The sequence below is a fragment of the Oenanthe melanoleuca genome, chromosome 6 (assembly GCF_029582105.1).
Source record: "Oenanthe melanoleuca isolate GR-GAL-2019-014 chromosome 6, OMel1.0, whole genome shotgun sequence".
NCBI lineage: Eukaryota > Metazoa > Chordata > Aves > Passeriformes > Muscicapidae > Oenanthe > Oenanthe melanoleuca.
In genome coordinates this window covers 21,223,792-21,238,866 of record NC_079340.1, presented here as the reverse complement: position 1 = coordinate 21,238,866, position 15,075 = coordinate 21,223,792, and the positions used below count along the sequence as shown (strand labels likewise).

The 15,075-nt window shown below is 61.8% G+C and overlaps 3 protein-coding genes across 3 annotated transcripts in view; 1 reads left to right on the top strand and 2 right to left on the bottom strand.

The window, feature by feature from the left end:
• The window catches only part of DNMBP (dynamin binding protein), a 232,417-nt gene that overhangs the window by 145,974 nt on the left and 71,368 nt on the right, over positions 1-15,075 (bottom strand). The gene's annotated exons all lie outside the window — the stretch shown is intronic.
• NKX2-3 (NK2 homeobox 3) lies at positions 54-2,412 on the top strand. Its single transcript, XM_056495112.1, has 2 exons — positions 54-696; positions 1,350-2,412. The coding sequence occupies exons 1-2, from the start codon at positions 354-356 to the stop codon at positions 1,988-1,990; spliced, it is 984 nt and encodes a 327-aa protein (XP_056351087.1). The 5' UTR covers positions 54-353; the 3' UTR covers positions 1,991-2,412.
• Positions 10,754-14,711, bottom strand: SLC25A28 (solute carrier family 25 member 28). The gene is made up of 4 exons (XM_056495125.1): positions 14,388-14,711; positions 14,064-14,292; positions 13,227-13,283; positions 10,754-11,848 (listed from the first exon to the last, which is right to left on the bottom strand). The coding sequence occupies exons 1-4, from the start codon at positions 14,694-14,696 to the stop codon at positions 11,331-11,333; spliced, it is 1,113 nt and encodes a 370-aa protein (XP_056351100.1). The 5' UTR covers positions 14,697-14,711; the 3' UTR covers positions 10,754-11,330.

The following is a 15,075-nucleotide window of genomic DNA, read 5'->3' as shown; positions in this document are numbered from 1 at the left end:
CCGAGTGCAGCCTTAATACATTGCTATTTCTGGCCGGGCGGCCGGAGCCGGGCAGGGGGACGGCTCTGCCTCCCCCTCTCTCCAATGGCGAGGCCGCCCCCGGCCCCTCCTTGCCGTGACGTGCCGGGCCGGGGCAGAGGAGGCTCCTGAGCCTTTGGCTGTCCCTGCAGAAGCTGTAACAAAACGCAGACCCCCAGCGCCGAGCTAATGGAGGCAACTTAGACAGAAGCAAGCGCGGCCCCTCGTCTCTCGGCGCTGTCTGCTCCCCCCGCACCGGGCGCGGCGCTCCCCGCCGAGCAGCAGCCCGAGCGCCGCCGGGCCCGCGGGACTGCCTGGCCGCTTGCGCTGCCCCGATGATGTTACCGAGTCCCGTCACCTCCACACCCTTCTCTGTCAAAGATATCCTCAACCTGGAGCAGCAGCAGGACCCGCACTATGGAGCCCAGCTCCCGCACCACCTGGAGCACCACTTCCACCCCGCTGCCTGCCTGCTGGCGGCCGCCGAAGGCACCCGCTTCTCCGACGGCGAGGAGGAAGAGGAGGAGGAAAAGCTCTCCTACCTGAGCCCCATGGCAGCGCCCGGCAGCCAGGCGGACGCGCGGATCTCCGCCGACAACTACGTTCACGCCGTGCTGCGTGGCTCCTGCGAGGCCCCCGGCCCGGGAGAAGAGCTGGACCCGGCGGTCCGAGACCCAAGTGAGTATCGGCTCCTCCGCGCTCCCCCGCACTGCACCGCCCCGCCGGGACGGGCCACGCGCTGCCTTCCCGTGGTGCGTTCTCAGCCCTCGGGCGTCGCGGGGCGATGCCCGCTCCACGTCCCTTGGCTGTGTCGAGCCGGGACAGGCACGTCGCGGAGCTGCCACCGCCACCTCCGCGCCTCGCTCGCCTCCTCCCTGTGGAGTGCCTCCGTAAGGCCCCAGTCCGGAGGTGCCGGATCAGGCCCGCGCTCTGCAATTTCGGTAGTGGAGGGTGAGGAACGGATCGGGTTAGGTTCAATGCGCACCCGCTGCGGCGGGGCCCGGCGGTGGAGCAGGTGCCCGGCGCTGTGCGCGACGCGGCCCGGAGCTCTCCTCGCAGTGCCGCGGCGGTAACGCCGCAGCCGGCTCGGAGGCACGGGAATGTGCCCGGCCCCGCCGCTCGAATCGGGCCCTCGCAAACACGGGCGGTGCTGGAGACGGCCGGCCCCAGCGCTCCCTCCCCTCCGGCACCGCGGTGCCCCGACGGGCGCGTAGCGGCGCGGGGACGGCCGGGGATCGGCGGGGGGCTGTCCTCCGCCGGTGGGGCCCGTCGGGAGCAGCGAGCGCCCGGCGTCGGCGAGGCGCACCCATGACCTGTGCTCCCCCGTACAGAGAGCTGCGTCCTGAAGAAGCCGCTAGATGCAGCGGAGAAGGCGGAGGAGACGGAGAGGCCGAAGCAGCGGAGCCGGAGGAAGCCGCGCGTACTCTTCTCCCAGGCGCAGGTCTTCGAGCTGGAGCGTCGGTTCAAGCAGCAGCGTTACCTGTCGGCGCCCGAGCGGGAGCACCTCGCCAGCAGCCTCAAGCTCACCTCCACGCAGGTGAAGATCTGGTTCCAGAACCGGCGCTACAAGTGCAAGCGGCAGCGGCAGGACAAGTCGCTGGAGCTGGGCGGCCCCGCGGCCCCGCCGCCGCCGCGCAGGGTGGCCGTGCCCGTGCTGGTCCGTGACGGCAAGCCGTGCCTCGGCGGGTCGCAGGGCTACAGCTCGGCGTACAACGGGCCCTACTCCTACAATGGCTTCCCCGCCTACGGCTACGGCAACGCTGCCTCCTACAACCCCGGCTACGGCTGCACCTACCCGGCGGGCACCGGCGGCGCGTCCATGCAAGCCGCCTGCAGCCCTGCGGCGGCCGCCAGCCCTTTCGTGAACGTGGGCGGCCTGGGGGGCTTCAGCGGCGGCGGCCAGCCGCTGCACCAGCCGGCGGCGGGGCCTTCCTGCGGGCAGGGCGCACTGCAGGGCATCCGGGCCTGGTAGCCCGCACGCACTGAGGGTCGGGAGCGGACCGACAGGACGGCCCGGCGGCTCCGCGGCCCCGTTAGCACCCGCACCGCAGCCCGGCTGCGCGCCGCGCGCCCTGGACCGGAGGCGGCGGCGGCGGCGGGACGGCGCGGCGGGACCCCGGCGCTCCCGCGAGCATCGGCGCGGGGCCGGCGACGGACGGAGCGGAGCGGCGCGGCGGGACGGGGCCGCGGAGCTCGCAGCGAAGCGCCGCCGCCCCGGGGAGCCGCCGCGACGGCCGGGCGGGCCGGAGCCGATCGCGCCGCGCCAGCGGAGCAGCTTTGCTTGTAAAAAGCCGACGGCGGGGCCCGCCAGTGCCGCGGCCCCTCTATCTACTCTGTATCGGTCACTGCCAGCGCCAGCTCGCCCAGTCAGTCAATAAACCAGGTGCAATACTCGCCGCCCGATCCTCCTTCGTCCCCCGGCCGGTGCCCGGCGGAGTGGCCGGGGCCCGTGCCCGGCGGCGGGGCGGTCGCCGCGTCGTGCCCGCGGGGCAGGGCGGCCCGGCCGGCTTGTGAGCGTGCCAAGGGCGCTGAATGGGGCTGTGTAGCTCAGAGCCGGGCCCATTGTGGCCGACGGGCCGGCGCTGAAAGGAGCCGCCGAGGAAGGTAGCGAGAATAGGCGCTTATTGGATTCGGGAACAAAAGGTGTGGCAGGGAGGCGAGGGACAAAGGGGCCCCGGCGCCGAGATTGACGGGCCGCTTTGCCCCCCACTGAGGCCCAGGCCCGGCGCTTTATGCGCGGGGGCTGCAGAAACGTGCTGGGTTTTGTTCCCCATTCTGGGAGCGCAGGGGAAGAGGAGGGGGGTCCGCGGGCCGCTGATTAGGGCCGGCCGGGCCGGACAGCCTGAATGCCGGGGCATTATTGCTACATGTTCAGCCATTTCGCTCGATTGCAGGGGGAGGGGGCGGCCGAGGCCCCCGAGCCCCAAGGGTCCGGCTGCGGGGTCGCCTGCCGCCCGCCCCGTCCCGGGCCGCCCGGTCCCGCTGTCGCCACCGGGGCGCTCTCGGGGCGGCGGCGGCCCCGCTGCTGCGGCCGTGCCTTTGCCGTGCGGGTGCTGCCGAGCCCCGGGGCCGCGCCGGGGACGGCCGGACATGCAGAGCGGCTGGGCAGCACCGGCTGTCTGGGGCACCCGGGGAGCAGGGGGAACCGAAGGCGCCGGGAGCTCTCCCGTGCCGTCCCGCACATCGGCCCCCTGCGACGCTGGCTCTCCGAAGGTGTTTCCACCGGAGCCTTCTTGGAGCCGGCTCGACGGACGCAGACCAGGGGCTCGCTATGCCACCCCCCCGACTCAGCGCTGCCCACCGTGTCCTCCCCATGACCTCCCCGTGTGTGCTGTGTGACAGTCCCTCTGTCCCGAGCGGAGGACCAGGCAGGTAACGACCGCTGACGTTACTAACCCCGGGTTTTACGCACATTCCCACCATTCAAGTTGAACGTGCACCTTCGGGGTTTGCTGTTTGAAAGGAACCGGAGAAATTCTTTCCACTGCGGGGACAGAGCGGGGTACCCGCAGGCCCCAGCTCCCAGCCTGGCTCGGCACGGCACCCCGCTGTCCCGCGAGCCACCCCGAGGCCGGCTGGCTTCACGGGGCCGGCGCTGGGAGAGGATGCGGCACGCCCAGCTGATTGTTTGCTGGATGGCAGTAAGGTGTCGCAGGAGAGGAAGCCCAGGCCCTGCTCTTGGCTTTCAGAGATGAGTGGTTAAGGCCCTGTGGTCTCGTGGGTAGAAACAGGATAGCCAAGAACAAAGGTAATGTGTTTCTTCACAGCAGCAGTCGGGCTGGAGAGATTTGTCTCTGCCATAGGAAGGAGTTGCATTTTCCTCCATGTTCTGCCAGACTGTTGTCTGCAAAAATAGGGGACCCGTGTGAGTTCATACTTCAGCATGCAAGCCAGAGGAACTGTAACCACAATAGAAGCTCCTCCAAAATCAGGGTGTGTGAGAGGAGTTCCCAGCTTAACACATCCCCTCAAACTACATGGCAGTTGATGAGAAATCCATTGCATCTCAGCAGCACCCAGAGCCTCTGGCTGAGACCAGAGCCCCAGCATGGGACAGGCTGCCCAGGTCTGTAGGCACAGTCTCTAGAGCAGGGACAGTTCTGTAAAGCAGAAAGTCACCCGGGGACCTCACAGCTGTGTTACAAGAGTGGTGCCAGGCAGTACCAGCATGATCCAGCACCAACAGGACCCAGCCATAGTGGAGCACTCTCCACTTGTGCCTGGTCACAATCCTGACCCTTCTGTCCCTGCATGGAGCTGGAACAGCGCCTGTTTGGGGGATTCCCAGAGGCCTGACTGCGGGCTGATGACACACCGCGCTGGAAGTTTCTAGATGTCCACCATAGCAAGCCCCATTCCTGGGACAGATCCCAGCTGTCCCACCAGCTCAGACTGGAGGAAGGGCAAGGGGTTAGTGGGAGGGAGCCCTCTGCAGAGCCTTGCCCAAAGCTCCTGAGCTGATGGGGAGGACAAAACAGCACAAAGAGATGGCGGTACTGGAGGGCCCAGAGCAGGGCGGCGGAAGTGGAACACTCCAAGGAGGAGGAACAGCCGGCAGAGGCCAGTGGGAGGGAGATGGTGGGAGATTGCAGATTGGACTGGCTGCCCAGGGAGGGGAGACACAATGGAGGGAAGTTGCTGCGTGGCTGTGCTAGAGCAGCACCCGCCCATGATGCACCCTGTCCCCCACACCCCAGGTTGAAGCGGGATGCCTCCAGCAGGGTGAGAGGCACAGGGAAATGTCCAGTGGAAATTCCTTCGGCATGGTCCCACTGTGGTGGTGCCACAGCCAGAGGGACATCAGGGAGGGAGGGACGAGTATGGCCATAGACGAAGGGCAGAGGGCGTGTGTTTCTTCCTGGTTGATTGGGGGACTTAGTGCTCTTTGGGAATCAAGCTTTGAAAGTGCTGGAATGAGATTCTATAAGTGTACTGATTTAAAGGAAGGGAGGGACTTTTAGGGCAGCTATGTTTTAACTCCCAAGCCTCAGACCCACTCTGTGTGCAGGCTCCAGCTGTGTTTTTTATTCAAGTTTCCTGTACAAGGAGAAGCCCATGAGCAGAACTTGTCTGTGTCCAGTGGCTCCTAGGGAGGCTCCATCCAAAGCCCAGTTATTGCTGATTTTCTGTGGCCTTTCCATCATGCTCAGGATCACACAGAAGCAGTGCTGTTCCTTCTGCAACACCACAGATATACTCTGGTTTCCTCTCCTTCCTGACATCTTTTTCCCTTCCTCTCTCCCTCTGTACTGCCGAAGTCATCCCTCCCCCTCTTATCCTTCATCTTTGTGTCTCCACCACCCACTTGTGACCATCAGCAAGGAGCTCACCTGAGTGCAGAGGGAGATGCCTGCTTCCAGTGAGGCTGCTTGGCTGCTTGTGAATCTGGGCAGGCATCACTGATTCTGATCCCATCCACTCTAACCTGGTCATAGCCACTTCCTGCTGGCTGGGTTGGGAGCCTGGGGACCCAGCTGTTTGCTAGTGTGGTGCCCAGCTCTTGCTCCTCTATTTGGAGGGTCAGCTCCTGCTTTGCAGAGCTTCCCACTGCAGCCACGCCAGCCACTGAGCTGGGAGCAGCTGAGGCTGTTTGGCCACTGGGGCTCTGTGGAGCCATCAGGTGCTGGAGATGCTGGAAGCTCCTCCTGGCAATGACAATATGGGGTCGTCACACAGGAACTCTCCAGTGCCAAGAAAGCTGTTGCCAGCCATGGATCAGGTAATTAAAATATTGGTAGTTGTGCTATGGAACCTCCAGCGAGGCTTTCACCCACTACATGCCTGCAGCACGAGGGGCAGGACCTGCCTCCCTTCCGTGGGTGAGTCACTGCATCACAAGATGACTACACCTGGCTGAGCAGGGTGGCGGGACTTGCATGTTTTAGCAGTTTCTTCTTCCTGCACTGGTGAGATCAGGCACAGTGCTGCCACCAGGGATCCAGGTGACCCACGAAGGATTCACCCTGATTCAGCCAAAGATCCGGGTGACATGTCCACAGAGGGGAACTGAATCTTTGTCCTCTCCAGAACAGAGTGCTGCTGAAGGTCAGAGCTGCCCCTGTGTCCTGCCAGAGCCCTTCTCGGTGACATCATGCCACTATCTCCCGTCTAGGCAATAAATAAAACTCACAGACCCTTCTCCGCGCCCGGGGCTGCTGCAGGCGGGCAGTGCCGGGGCGGGGTCCCGGGGTCCCGGCGGGTTCCCGGGGTGCTGCCGGGGATCCTCAGGTTTCCCCGGGCTGCCAGCAGGGACAGGGACACTGTCCCCAAGCGAGATACACCACCGCCATCTATCGGCCAGCGCCCGGGGACAGGGAGCGACAGAGTCCTTCTGTCCCCGCCGCGCCGCGGAGGTTCCGCAGCTTTTAGCTGAGCACGAGCACCCGGTCTCTGTGAGAGACTCAGCAGATTTTCAAGATTTTCAGCTGATTTTTTTTGCCCCAAAATGATGCAATTCACCTAATTCCAAGAGGCCCCCTAAAACTCCTGATGCCCTGGCACTGCCTGCAGCTTCCAGCTGATGTGATCGCTCCCTGCAAGTTCTTGCCCAAGGACACAGGACGGCTGTGGGTGTCCAGCGCCCGGCGCCTGTCACAGCTGCATCCTCACCAGAGGGAGCTGTGTCCCACACCGAGGCACAGCCCAGTTTTGGCCCAGTTCCCTACACCCTTTTTATAGCCCATGGCAGTGCTCCAGGTGACATACTGCTCAGGTCTAATGGGCATCCAAAGGTGCTTGGATTTACATTTCTCCTGGCACCCACCTAGCCTTGCCAGGCATGGTCTGTGCCTGCCAGGAGTCTCCTGTGTTAGTCCCAAAGCCATATTGCCCCGGGGGGTGTTGCAGGCGGTCTCTGGGGCTGACATTGGCTGCCAGTGCAATATCTGCAGGCATGCTGGGCCAGGGAGATTAGGGCTGAAACCTCCACCAATCTCCTGGAGCAGCCATTGCTTCAGCTGCTTTTGAGGATGATCCCAGACCAAGCTCTAGTGTCACAGCACGCCTGAGCTGTCCTCACCCTTGCAAGGACGCTTGCAAGAGTGACCCCTGCTGCCACCCCTCCGCCACTCCCATCCAGCCCAGGAGCAGCTCCTTCCCCTCTGTCACCTCCCCAGTGCATCAGGCATCTGCCCACACCTCGGTTCCAGCCAGGATGCCACTTTGCAGTCCCTTGTAGGGGGAATTTGACACAGAAGCCTGCACTGAGTAAGGGTGTTCACCCAATATATCCCCATCAGAGCAGACATGCCAAGACCTGTCCCAGCCCAGCCTAGGAGATTGCTTCTAGGGGTTCTCTATAGATACGAGAGAAGATTTTCAGGCTCAGCTTTACATTTCAGGGTATATTCCCTGCCTAGAAAGGGAAATAGCCTTTCAGGCTGTTCCCTGTGCTGCCATGCTTGGACAGAGCCAGGCAGGCTGGGGCCAGCCCAGCCCAGAGCTGTGTCTCAGTTTAACCCAGGCAGCAGAGTGGGTCAGGAGGGGGTTCCCAGGCCCACTAGAGGCAATGTCTGCTCTGTGTCCAGGAGCCCTGGTGCTTGTGTTCAGCACTGCTGTAAGGCCGGGAGGTCATGAGAACTTGTACAACTTTATTGGGGTCTGACACAGCCCTGAGGAATCCCAGAGCCAGGGTGGGTTGGGGCTGAGGGAGGCTGGAGCCCATGGGGAGCAGAGAGATGGGCTCCAGCCACCTCCTCCCACCAAGCAGGGCTGTCAGGCACCCACTGCAGAGGGGCTGTGGGGCAGGAAACCTCAGGGCAGAGCACAGGGATGTGGTTTCCAGGCAGTGCTTTTGCCCCCCTGCCTGTCCCTGAGCTGGGCTGACAAAAGCTACTGAGCACTAGGACCCCAGTGCCCTGTGTGCAGTCATGAAGGCAGGGGCAGCTCACTGGCCCTAGCTGAAGGTACAGGACAGACACTGGAGAGATCTCCCCCCATTCCTTCTCTGAGTAAGATGAACCCTCAGCCCCAGCTTCCCTCAGCCCCGCTCTGCCCTTAACCTGCAGGAGTGCAGTCATCTCCAGTTACCCCAGGAAGGCAGCTGGGGGCTCCTGAGCTGCTCCTGGCACAGCAACCTCAGGCTGCCTGAAATAGTTTGGGCTTGTGCCATAGCACAGCTGCACAGCCCTGGACCTGTCACCTGGAGCGGGGCCAGGCCAGTGGTGCTTCCCAGCTCTGCCTGCTCAGGGGCTGCGGGGCTCACCTGGCCAGGACACACCAGGACAGGGCTCAAGGGGCAGCTGGACACAGCAAGGCAAGGCAGCAACTCCCTGCCTGTGCTGGATGTGGCTGGGGATCCTGCAGGGAGGTGAAAGGAAAAGGGACTGTCTCCAAAACTCTGCTGGGCTGAGCATTGCTTCCTTGCTGGAAAGCCAAAAATAGTCTCTTTACTCAGAAGAGGCTGTAGGAGGAGAGATCTCACTCGAAGCACAGCCAAATACCTGGGAGGCCATAGGACAGACCCAGGGCAGTGTGCCTACACTGAGAGACATTATTAGACCTTGGAAAGGCAGTGGCCAGAGCTGAACCAGCCAATAACTCCATTGCCTCCAGGCATCTCATCATGCCAAAGGTGCCAGAGGAACCAGTCTGTCTGGCAAGGGAACATCCCCCACCCTGGCAGAACTGAGGAGCACCAGCACACTGCCACAGCCAGCCCTGTTTGTGTCAGGCATTCAGCTCAGAGATGGCAGCAGGACAACAGTTTTTCTGTCCATTGTGGCCTGGCCCAAGGGATATCTGGGAATCCCCATGGCAGTTCTACTGTCCCTGCAGTGCCAAAGCCAGAACAGGCAGTGCCATTCCCTGCAGGGCTGCTGCTGCCTGCACTGGGCAACACCCAGCTGCTGCTGGGAAAGCTGGCAAAGAGACCAGAAAGGCTGTGCCCTTGCCAGGGCAACGCTTTAGGCCAATTGCTCACATAACAGCACTTCTGGGCTGTGCTGACTTATCACATCCCTGTTCCTGGAGGTGTCTCTCCCTCCCCCAGCATTTCTGTGGGTAATTATTACTGGAAAACATCCTAGAGACACTTTCAGCCATGTCTTCATCCACTGACATTTAGAGAGTGTTTTTCAGCAGCTGATGGATTTAATAGTGTGAATCTTCCCCAGCCCCAGCGTGTTTATGCCTTTTCCTCCATGGGGTTTGTCATGGCCCCAGTGTGTGGTGAGGGCTAAAGGCAAAGCTGCAGCTCTGCTGCCAACAGCTTTCAGCTCCTGGGCAGACAGACTCATCCTGGCAAAGCCCAGTTGTACCCACCTTCTGCAAACTCCTGCCTAATGCCCTGCCCTCCAACCTAATCCTGCCCTGGTCTCTCCCAGCCATCTCTGCTTCTCCCTCTTGGGTGGAGGAGCTGCAGGCTGCCAAATCTTGCAATACTCAGACTATTTCTTAAAGCCCCAGCTCCTGAAATAGTGGGAAAACTTCAATTTCCTGATCTCTTGCAGCTTTTGTCTTTCTCATCCTACTGCTTGTGCAGAAAAAGCAGGGACCAGGAGCCTGCAGCCTACGCCAGGGAGTAGAGGATGGGCACAGCACACAACCAGGAGGACCCAGGCTGCAGAGTGGTGGCTGTGGCTGTTCTGTGCCAGGGCACATCCAGACCTGCCAGGCAGCCATCAAAAACCCCACAGGTGGTCATGCAGCTTCCCTCACCACCTTGGGGAATCAGGACGAGATGTTTGAGGGAAAGGTGGATGCAGGGCTGGGCTGGGGCTTGGGCAGGGTGTCAAGCGCCCAGCCCTGCCCTCCAGCCATGCTGGAGCCCAAAGCCACTGAGGGCAGCACATCCCCCTTGCTCACCCAGCAGCTTTTCCAGCCACAGGAAAACCCCTGTCCTCAGCACAGCCCATTCTAGCAGTCTTCTGTGCAGGCCAGGCCAGCAGATCCTCTGGAGCAGCTCCAATCCAACCCAGACACCCACCAGCAGCACATACCACAGCTGTGAATGCATTTCTTCCAGGGAATTATTTTGGGCATTCCTCTGTGGGTCACATATCACACTTCAATGCACTGGGAGAGTCAGGCATCACCCACCAGCACCTTGTTCAAGAAACCCAGAGATCAGCTCTGGGCAGGTCAGCACAGTGAGGCAATACCTTAGTGCTCAGCTCACAGCTCCATAATTGGGCGGGACCCTAAATTAAACTGGTATCAAAACAACTAACAGCATGTTAAAAAGTGTTATTCCACCAATTACCACTAGATTGGAAAATACATTCGCACTTTGAGCAATTTTGAGATGCTCATCAAGTGTCAAACTAATCTAATTACTCAAACTTACCAGGCAAAAACTCTGCTGAGCTCCAAATCTCCCATATGAGGTGCACAAAGCCTTCCAGCCTCACTCAGCACCAAATTCCTGTGCTGATCCTGACACACAACCCCTCCTGCCAACACCTCCATTTGGAGCAGTTTGGAAGCATCCTGAAGATCCCCAGTCAGACTGAAGATGTGGAACTATGTGGCCAAGGAACATAAATCTCAGCTTCTCCTGCAGGATCACAACTCACACCAGCAACTAGGAGGTGGACCATGAGCCAAAGGGGATGGGGGCACCCTCACCCCTGCATGATGCCAGGATTGGGCCAGACAGGCCCCCTTCTCCCAGCACCCCTAGGCTGCTCTTCCCTCCCTGCCCTGCCATCCATCAAATGAGCTCAGCACCGGGCACAGTCAGAAAGGCACAGTGCTGGGAGCTGGGCCATGCTGGAGTAAGAATGGGACATGAGGATAGAGCAGAACTGTTTTTATTGGAGGTGTCAAGAGCAGGAACAAGAACAAACCTACAGGCTCCCTCCTCAAGTGCCATCCTCCCCTCGCCCACCACCACCACCACCGGGGCAGTCAGCATCACTGTGCGTGCTACGAGACAACGGCCAAGACTTGCACTTTGCTTCAGCCAAAAGCCAGACAAAGCCCCCAGCATCCCCCTGTCACCCCCTCCTTGGCAACTGCGAGCTCAGCTTGGCCCTGCCGGGGCAGGGCAGGACATTCACCTTCCCCCTCTGAGCAGGGGTGAGTTTTGTGTGAGATGCTGCGGTTAAGGGAGGTCAGGAGCACAGCTCCACCGAAGAGCAGGGGATGTGACCTGGGCTGCAGCTCCCAGGACATCTCGGAGGAGCCCAGGAGAGAGCAAGCTGTGCAGCCTGAGCAGAGCTGCAACCGCCACAGGCAAAAAACGGCATCGCTAAACCCCGAAGGGCTTTGCTGCCCCCTCTCTTTGACACAAACCAAACCAAAAGGGAGAGGGGCCAGAAGACAAACCAGGAGGGATGTGAGGCAGGTCTGGAACAGCGTTTGGCTCTGGATCACTTCCCAGCCCGACGCTCCTCCTGGCGCTTGGTAAGGATGTATTTGAAGAACTCGTACACAGACCAGGCAATTGCTGTCGAGGGCATCTGAAAAATGACTCTGGCCTGCACCCCTCTGAAGTAGGCGGTCACACCGCCCACCTGGTACACCGTCCTGAAGGCATTAGCCATGCCTGTGATGTGTCCACTGATGTTGGAGCTCAAGGCCAGGGACTCCTGGGTGTTGAGCAGCGTTTTGCAAACGTCCAAAGGCGTAGTGGCAGCAGCAGCGACAGCCCCCGCGCAGGCTCCAGAGACCACGTGGGAGCCTGGGTTGTACTGTCTGTGGGGGTTGAGCTGCTCTTGCAAGAACTCATAGGTCATGAAGTGAATGGCTTGGAAGGGGATGTTCATGGTGAGCTGGGTGGTGTAGCTGCGGTAGAAAGCTCCGGCCCCTTCGTTGCGCCACACAGCCCGTACACAGTCCGTCACATGCTGGTAAGGCGAGTTGTACATCTGCATCCTCTGCTTCACCACTTGGGACAGGCAGCAGCAGCAGCCAGGACCCAGGCACGGAGGGGAAGAGGAGAGAAAAGGGTAAACATGAAGCCAGGCTTCCTCCAACTGCTTGGAGTTTAGTCACACTGGCCTAAGAGCTGAAAAGAGACAACTCGAACCACCAGTGCCCCTGTGTCTCCAAACAAGTCACCAGCTATTTAAATCTGCTGAGGCATCACTGTCACAAAGACATCACCACTATGAAGCCACTCACATGCCACAGCCCCAGGGAATATGCTGATATCCCACTGCTTACAGTCCAGATCTACCCTTGCTCCCAAGCCACTGATATTTCCCTACCAATGCTGCAGAGCTACCACTCAGAAGAACCCCCCAGCATCCAGTGTCTCATTTCCCAGACAGCTCTTGATAAGACTGTCCCTCCCTACCACCCCCACTGCAGCCCAGAATAACCACAGCTCATTGCAGAGCCCACAAGCCAGGAACTGTTAGCAGCCACTGCCAAAATGCAGCCACTCTGGGGCAAGATTCAGATGCCAACCCCCCCAACACACCCAAGAGCAGGATGGGGAGTCCAGAGGACAGCCTGCCACTGCTCCACCTCCCCCTATTTCAATGTGACCATAAGGAGCTAAAAATGATGCGATGCTGAACTACTACAGTCATGACAAGAGAAGCTCCAGGGAAGGAATAACAACGGTCTGGCAGCTGCCTGCTCCTTGGGGTCCCTGCCATGCAGTGGGGAGGCAGATCTGTGCCCAGATCAGCTGGAACCTGCACTATCTAGTTTTAAGATACCTTCATGACTGCTTCATAAGCAGTCATAAGATACCTTCCTCATTGCTTCTCCTTCTCCCACCACTTTCATAGGCTTAGTAAAATTACTAACTATACCTTTCATATATACCAGGCCCATCAAAATCAGCATCTTCCAGACATTTCACAAGATCTCCCTTCTCCCAATTTCTCTAGCATGTTTTTGTAGCCCACTCTTTTAACTTTCTCCTTGAACACAACTGTACCATGTCTTCCCTGATCTCAATACAGCAATGCCCAGCTTCCACACACTTAAAATTACTTTGGCAGTGCCAATTAGATCTTCCTTGCCTTCTCTCCTGCTCTAGGTAAGTCCCCAGCCAAACTCCTGGATGAAAGGCTCACTCCCTCCCAGCTCCTCCTAAACTAAGGTTTGCTGTGCTCCCAAGTCAATCTCTTCTACCCACCCTGTCCATAACAGGCAGCCACCAGGGTCCCCAGCTGGAGCCATGGGCAGGCCCCCAAAGAACCCCTGCAGTCAGGAAAGTTACAAGAGCTCTCTATGTGCTGCAGAGGCGGCCCAAGAGGCCGGGGCAGACCCTGAGTCTCCCCTCCCCAGCAGGCCAGGACCATCGTTACCTTCAGCAGGGTTCATGGCTGCATCGTGGAGCAATGTTGCTACACACCCGGCTGCACCTGCAAAACAAGAACTGCCACATGTGAGGGGGGGAAAGGTGAGGGACCCTGGGACTCCATCACAGCCCCAAGGCCCTGGCCAAGGCACAGGAGGAGGCCCCTGAAAAAGGTGAGATCCGAAGGCTGCCTCTATCTCCCTTCCAAAACGCAAGCTGGTCCTCAGAGATTCCCACCCAGAGGGAGATCGAGAAAGTGGGGGGAAGATTGTGGCAGGCTGCCAAGGGCCATGGGATGACCGGGACTCCTTTGTGCCCACTCCTTGGGAGACAGGCCAGCGCCAGTCCCAGCTGGCAGGGAGGCCTTAGGATGGCGAGTGTCCCCTCGTGCCACGAGGCACTGTGCTGCGAGCCTGCCAGGGGCAGAACGTGCCCTGCTCTCCCCGCAGCCCCACGCTCCCCCTACTGTGGCGGGTCCTTGAGACGTGCAATGGGCACCATGGCGAGACGGGCTCCAAAACCACGGCACTCCTGGCGCGAGCTCTGGCACTGCCAACCCACGGGGCCACGGCCAGTCCCAGCTTGTCTGCAGGCAGCTCCCGTCCACCAGCATCCTTCCGAGCCAGGGCCACTAACCTGCGTCAGCCCAGATACCTGGCAGCAGCTCTGGCGGGCGCGGAGCGGTGCTTCCCCGTGCCCGGCACCGTGCGGCTGGCTCACGGCTGGAGAGAGCACAGGGCTTTAGGACATCCGCGGCACCCCGACCCCGCGGCGGGACCGGCCTCCCTACCGCCAAACCTGCCGCTCCCGCCCCGCTCCCCCCCGGGCGCGGCGGGGCCGGTACCGTTGGCCACATGGCTATTGCCCCCCGCGTGGATAACGTCGCTCAGCGTCTTTTTTAACTTTTCGTAGCAGGCGAAGTAGAGAGCGTGCGCCGGGCCGGCGCCGGTGGCGGTGATGTTCAGGCCCCGCATGGGCCGCCAGAAGCCCTCGGTGCGGGCGATGCGCCACAGGGCCTCCAGCACGTTCCGGTAGCGAGCGGCGGGCTCCGGCTGCAGGCTCTGCATCCGCGTCTGCAAAACAGGGCGGGCCCGGCGTGCGGCCCGTCAGACCGTGCCCGGGGTACCGGTGCGACGCCCCGCGCCCCCCTCCCCGCGCCCGCCGGCACCTTGACGCAGTCGATGGGGTACATCACGCAGTGCTCCATGACGCCCGCCACGGCGCCCGCCAGCATGTGCGTGGACACGGCGGCGCCCTGGGGCAGCGCCTCGTAGTCAGGGGCGGGCGGGGAGCGCGGCTCGGGGCCTCCCGGGCCGGCACCGGCACCGGGACCCGGCGCCACCTCCGTCTCCGCGCCGCCCCGCCGCGCCCGGCCCGCTCCGCCGCCACCCATCAGCAGCAGTAGGACGCGGCCCGACTCCGCGCCGCCCCGCGAGCCGGGGCCCGCGCCCGCCCCCGCTCCCGCCCCCAGCTCCATCGCGCCGCCGCCGCCGCCGCCGCCCCGGCCCGCGCCCGCCGCGCCCCGCGCTGCCCCGCCCTTCCCCGGCGCCCATTGGCCGCCGCCGACCGGCGCCCGCCCTCGCAGCGCGCCCATTGGCTCGTCAGGCCGCGCACCGCCCACGCACCCCGCGCTCATTGGCCGCCGGCGCCGCGACTCGGGCGCCGCCATTGGCCGGCCGCTCCCTCCGGCGCGTTCGGGCGCGCTGCCCGTTGGCCGCCGGCACTGCCCGCCCTGCCGATCATCGCAGCCCATTGGGTATCTCAACTTGGCGCCCCGCCCCGCGGCCCAGCGCATTGGCCGGCGCGCCCGCGACCTTTGGCCCGCTCGCCCCGCCTCCTCGCGGGGCCGGGCAGTC

Excerpts from the sequence above, each read along its gene's own strand:
- NKX2-3 (XM_056495112.1), top strand. The coding sequence starts at position 354 with ATGATGTTACCGAGTCCCGTCACCTCCACACCCTTCTCTGTCAAAGAT. Across the intron at positions 697-1,349 it reads CCCGGCGGTCCGAGACCCAA|AGAGCTGCGTCCTGAAGAAG; the intron begins GTGAGTATCGGC and ends TCCCCCGTACAG.
- SLC25A28 (XM_056495125.1), bottom strand. The coding sequence starts at position 14,696 with ATGGAGCTGGGGGCGGGAGCGGGGGCGGGCGCGGGCCCCGGCTCGCGG. Across the intron at positions 14,293-14,387 it reads ACCCCATCGACTGCGTCAAG|ACGCGGATGCAGAGCCTGCA; the intron begins GTGCCGGCGGGC and ends CCTGTTTTGCAG. Across the intron at positions 11,849-13,226 it reads AGCCATGAACCCTGCTGAAG|TGGTGAAGCAGAGGATGCAG; the intron begins GTAACGATGGTC and ends GCCTGTCCCAAG.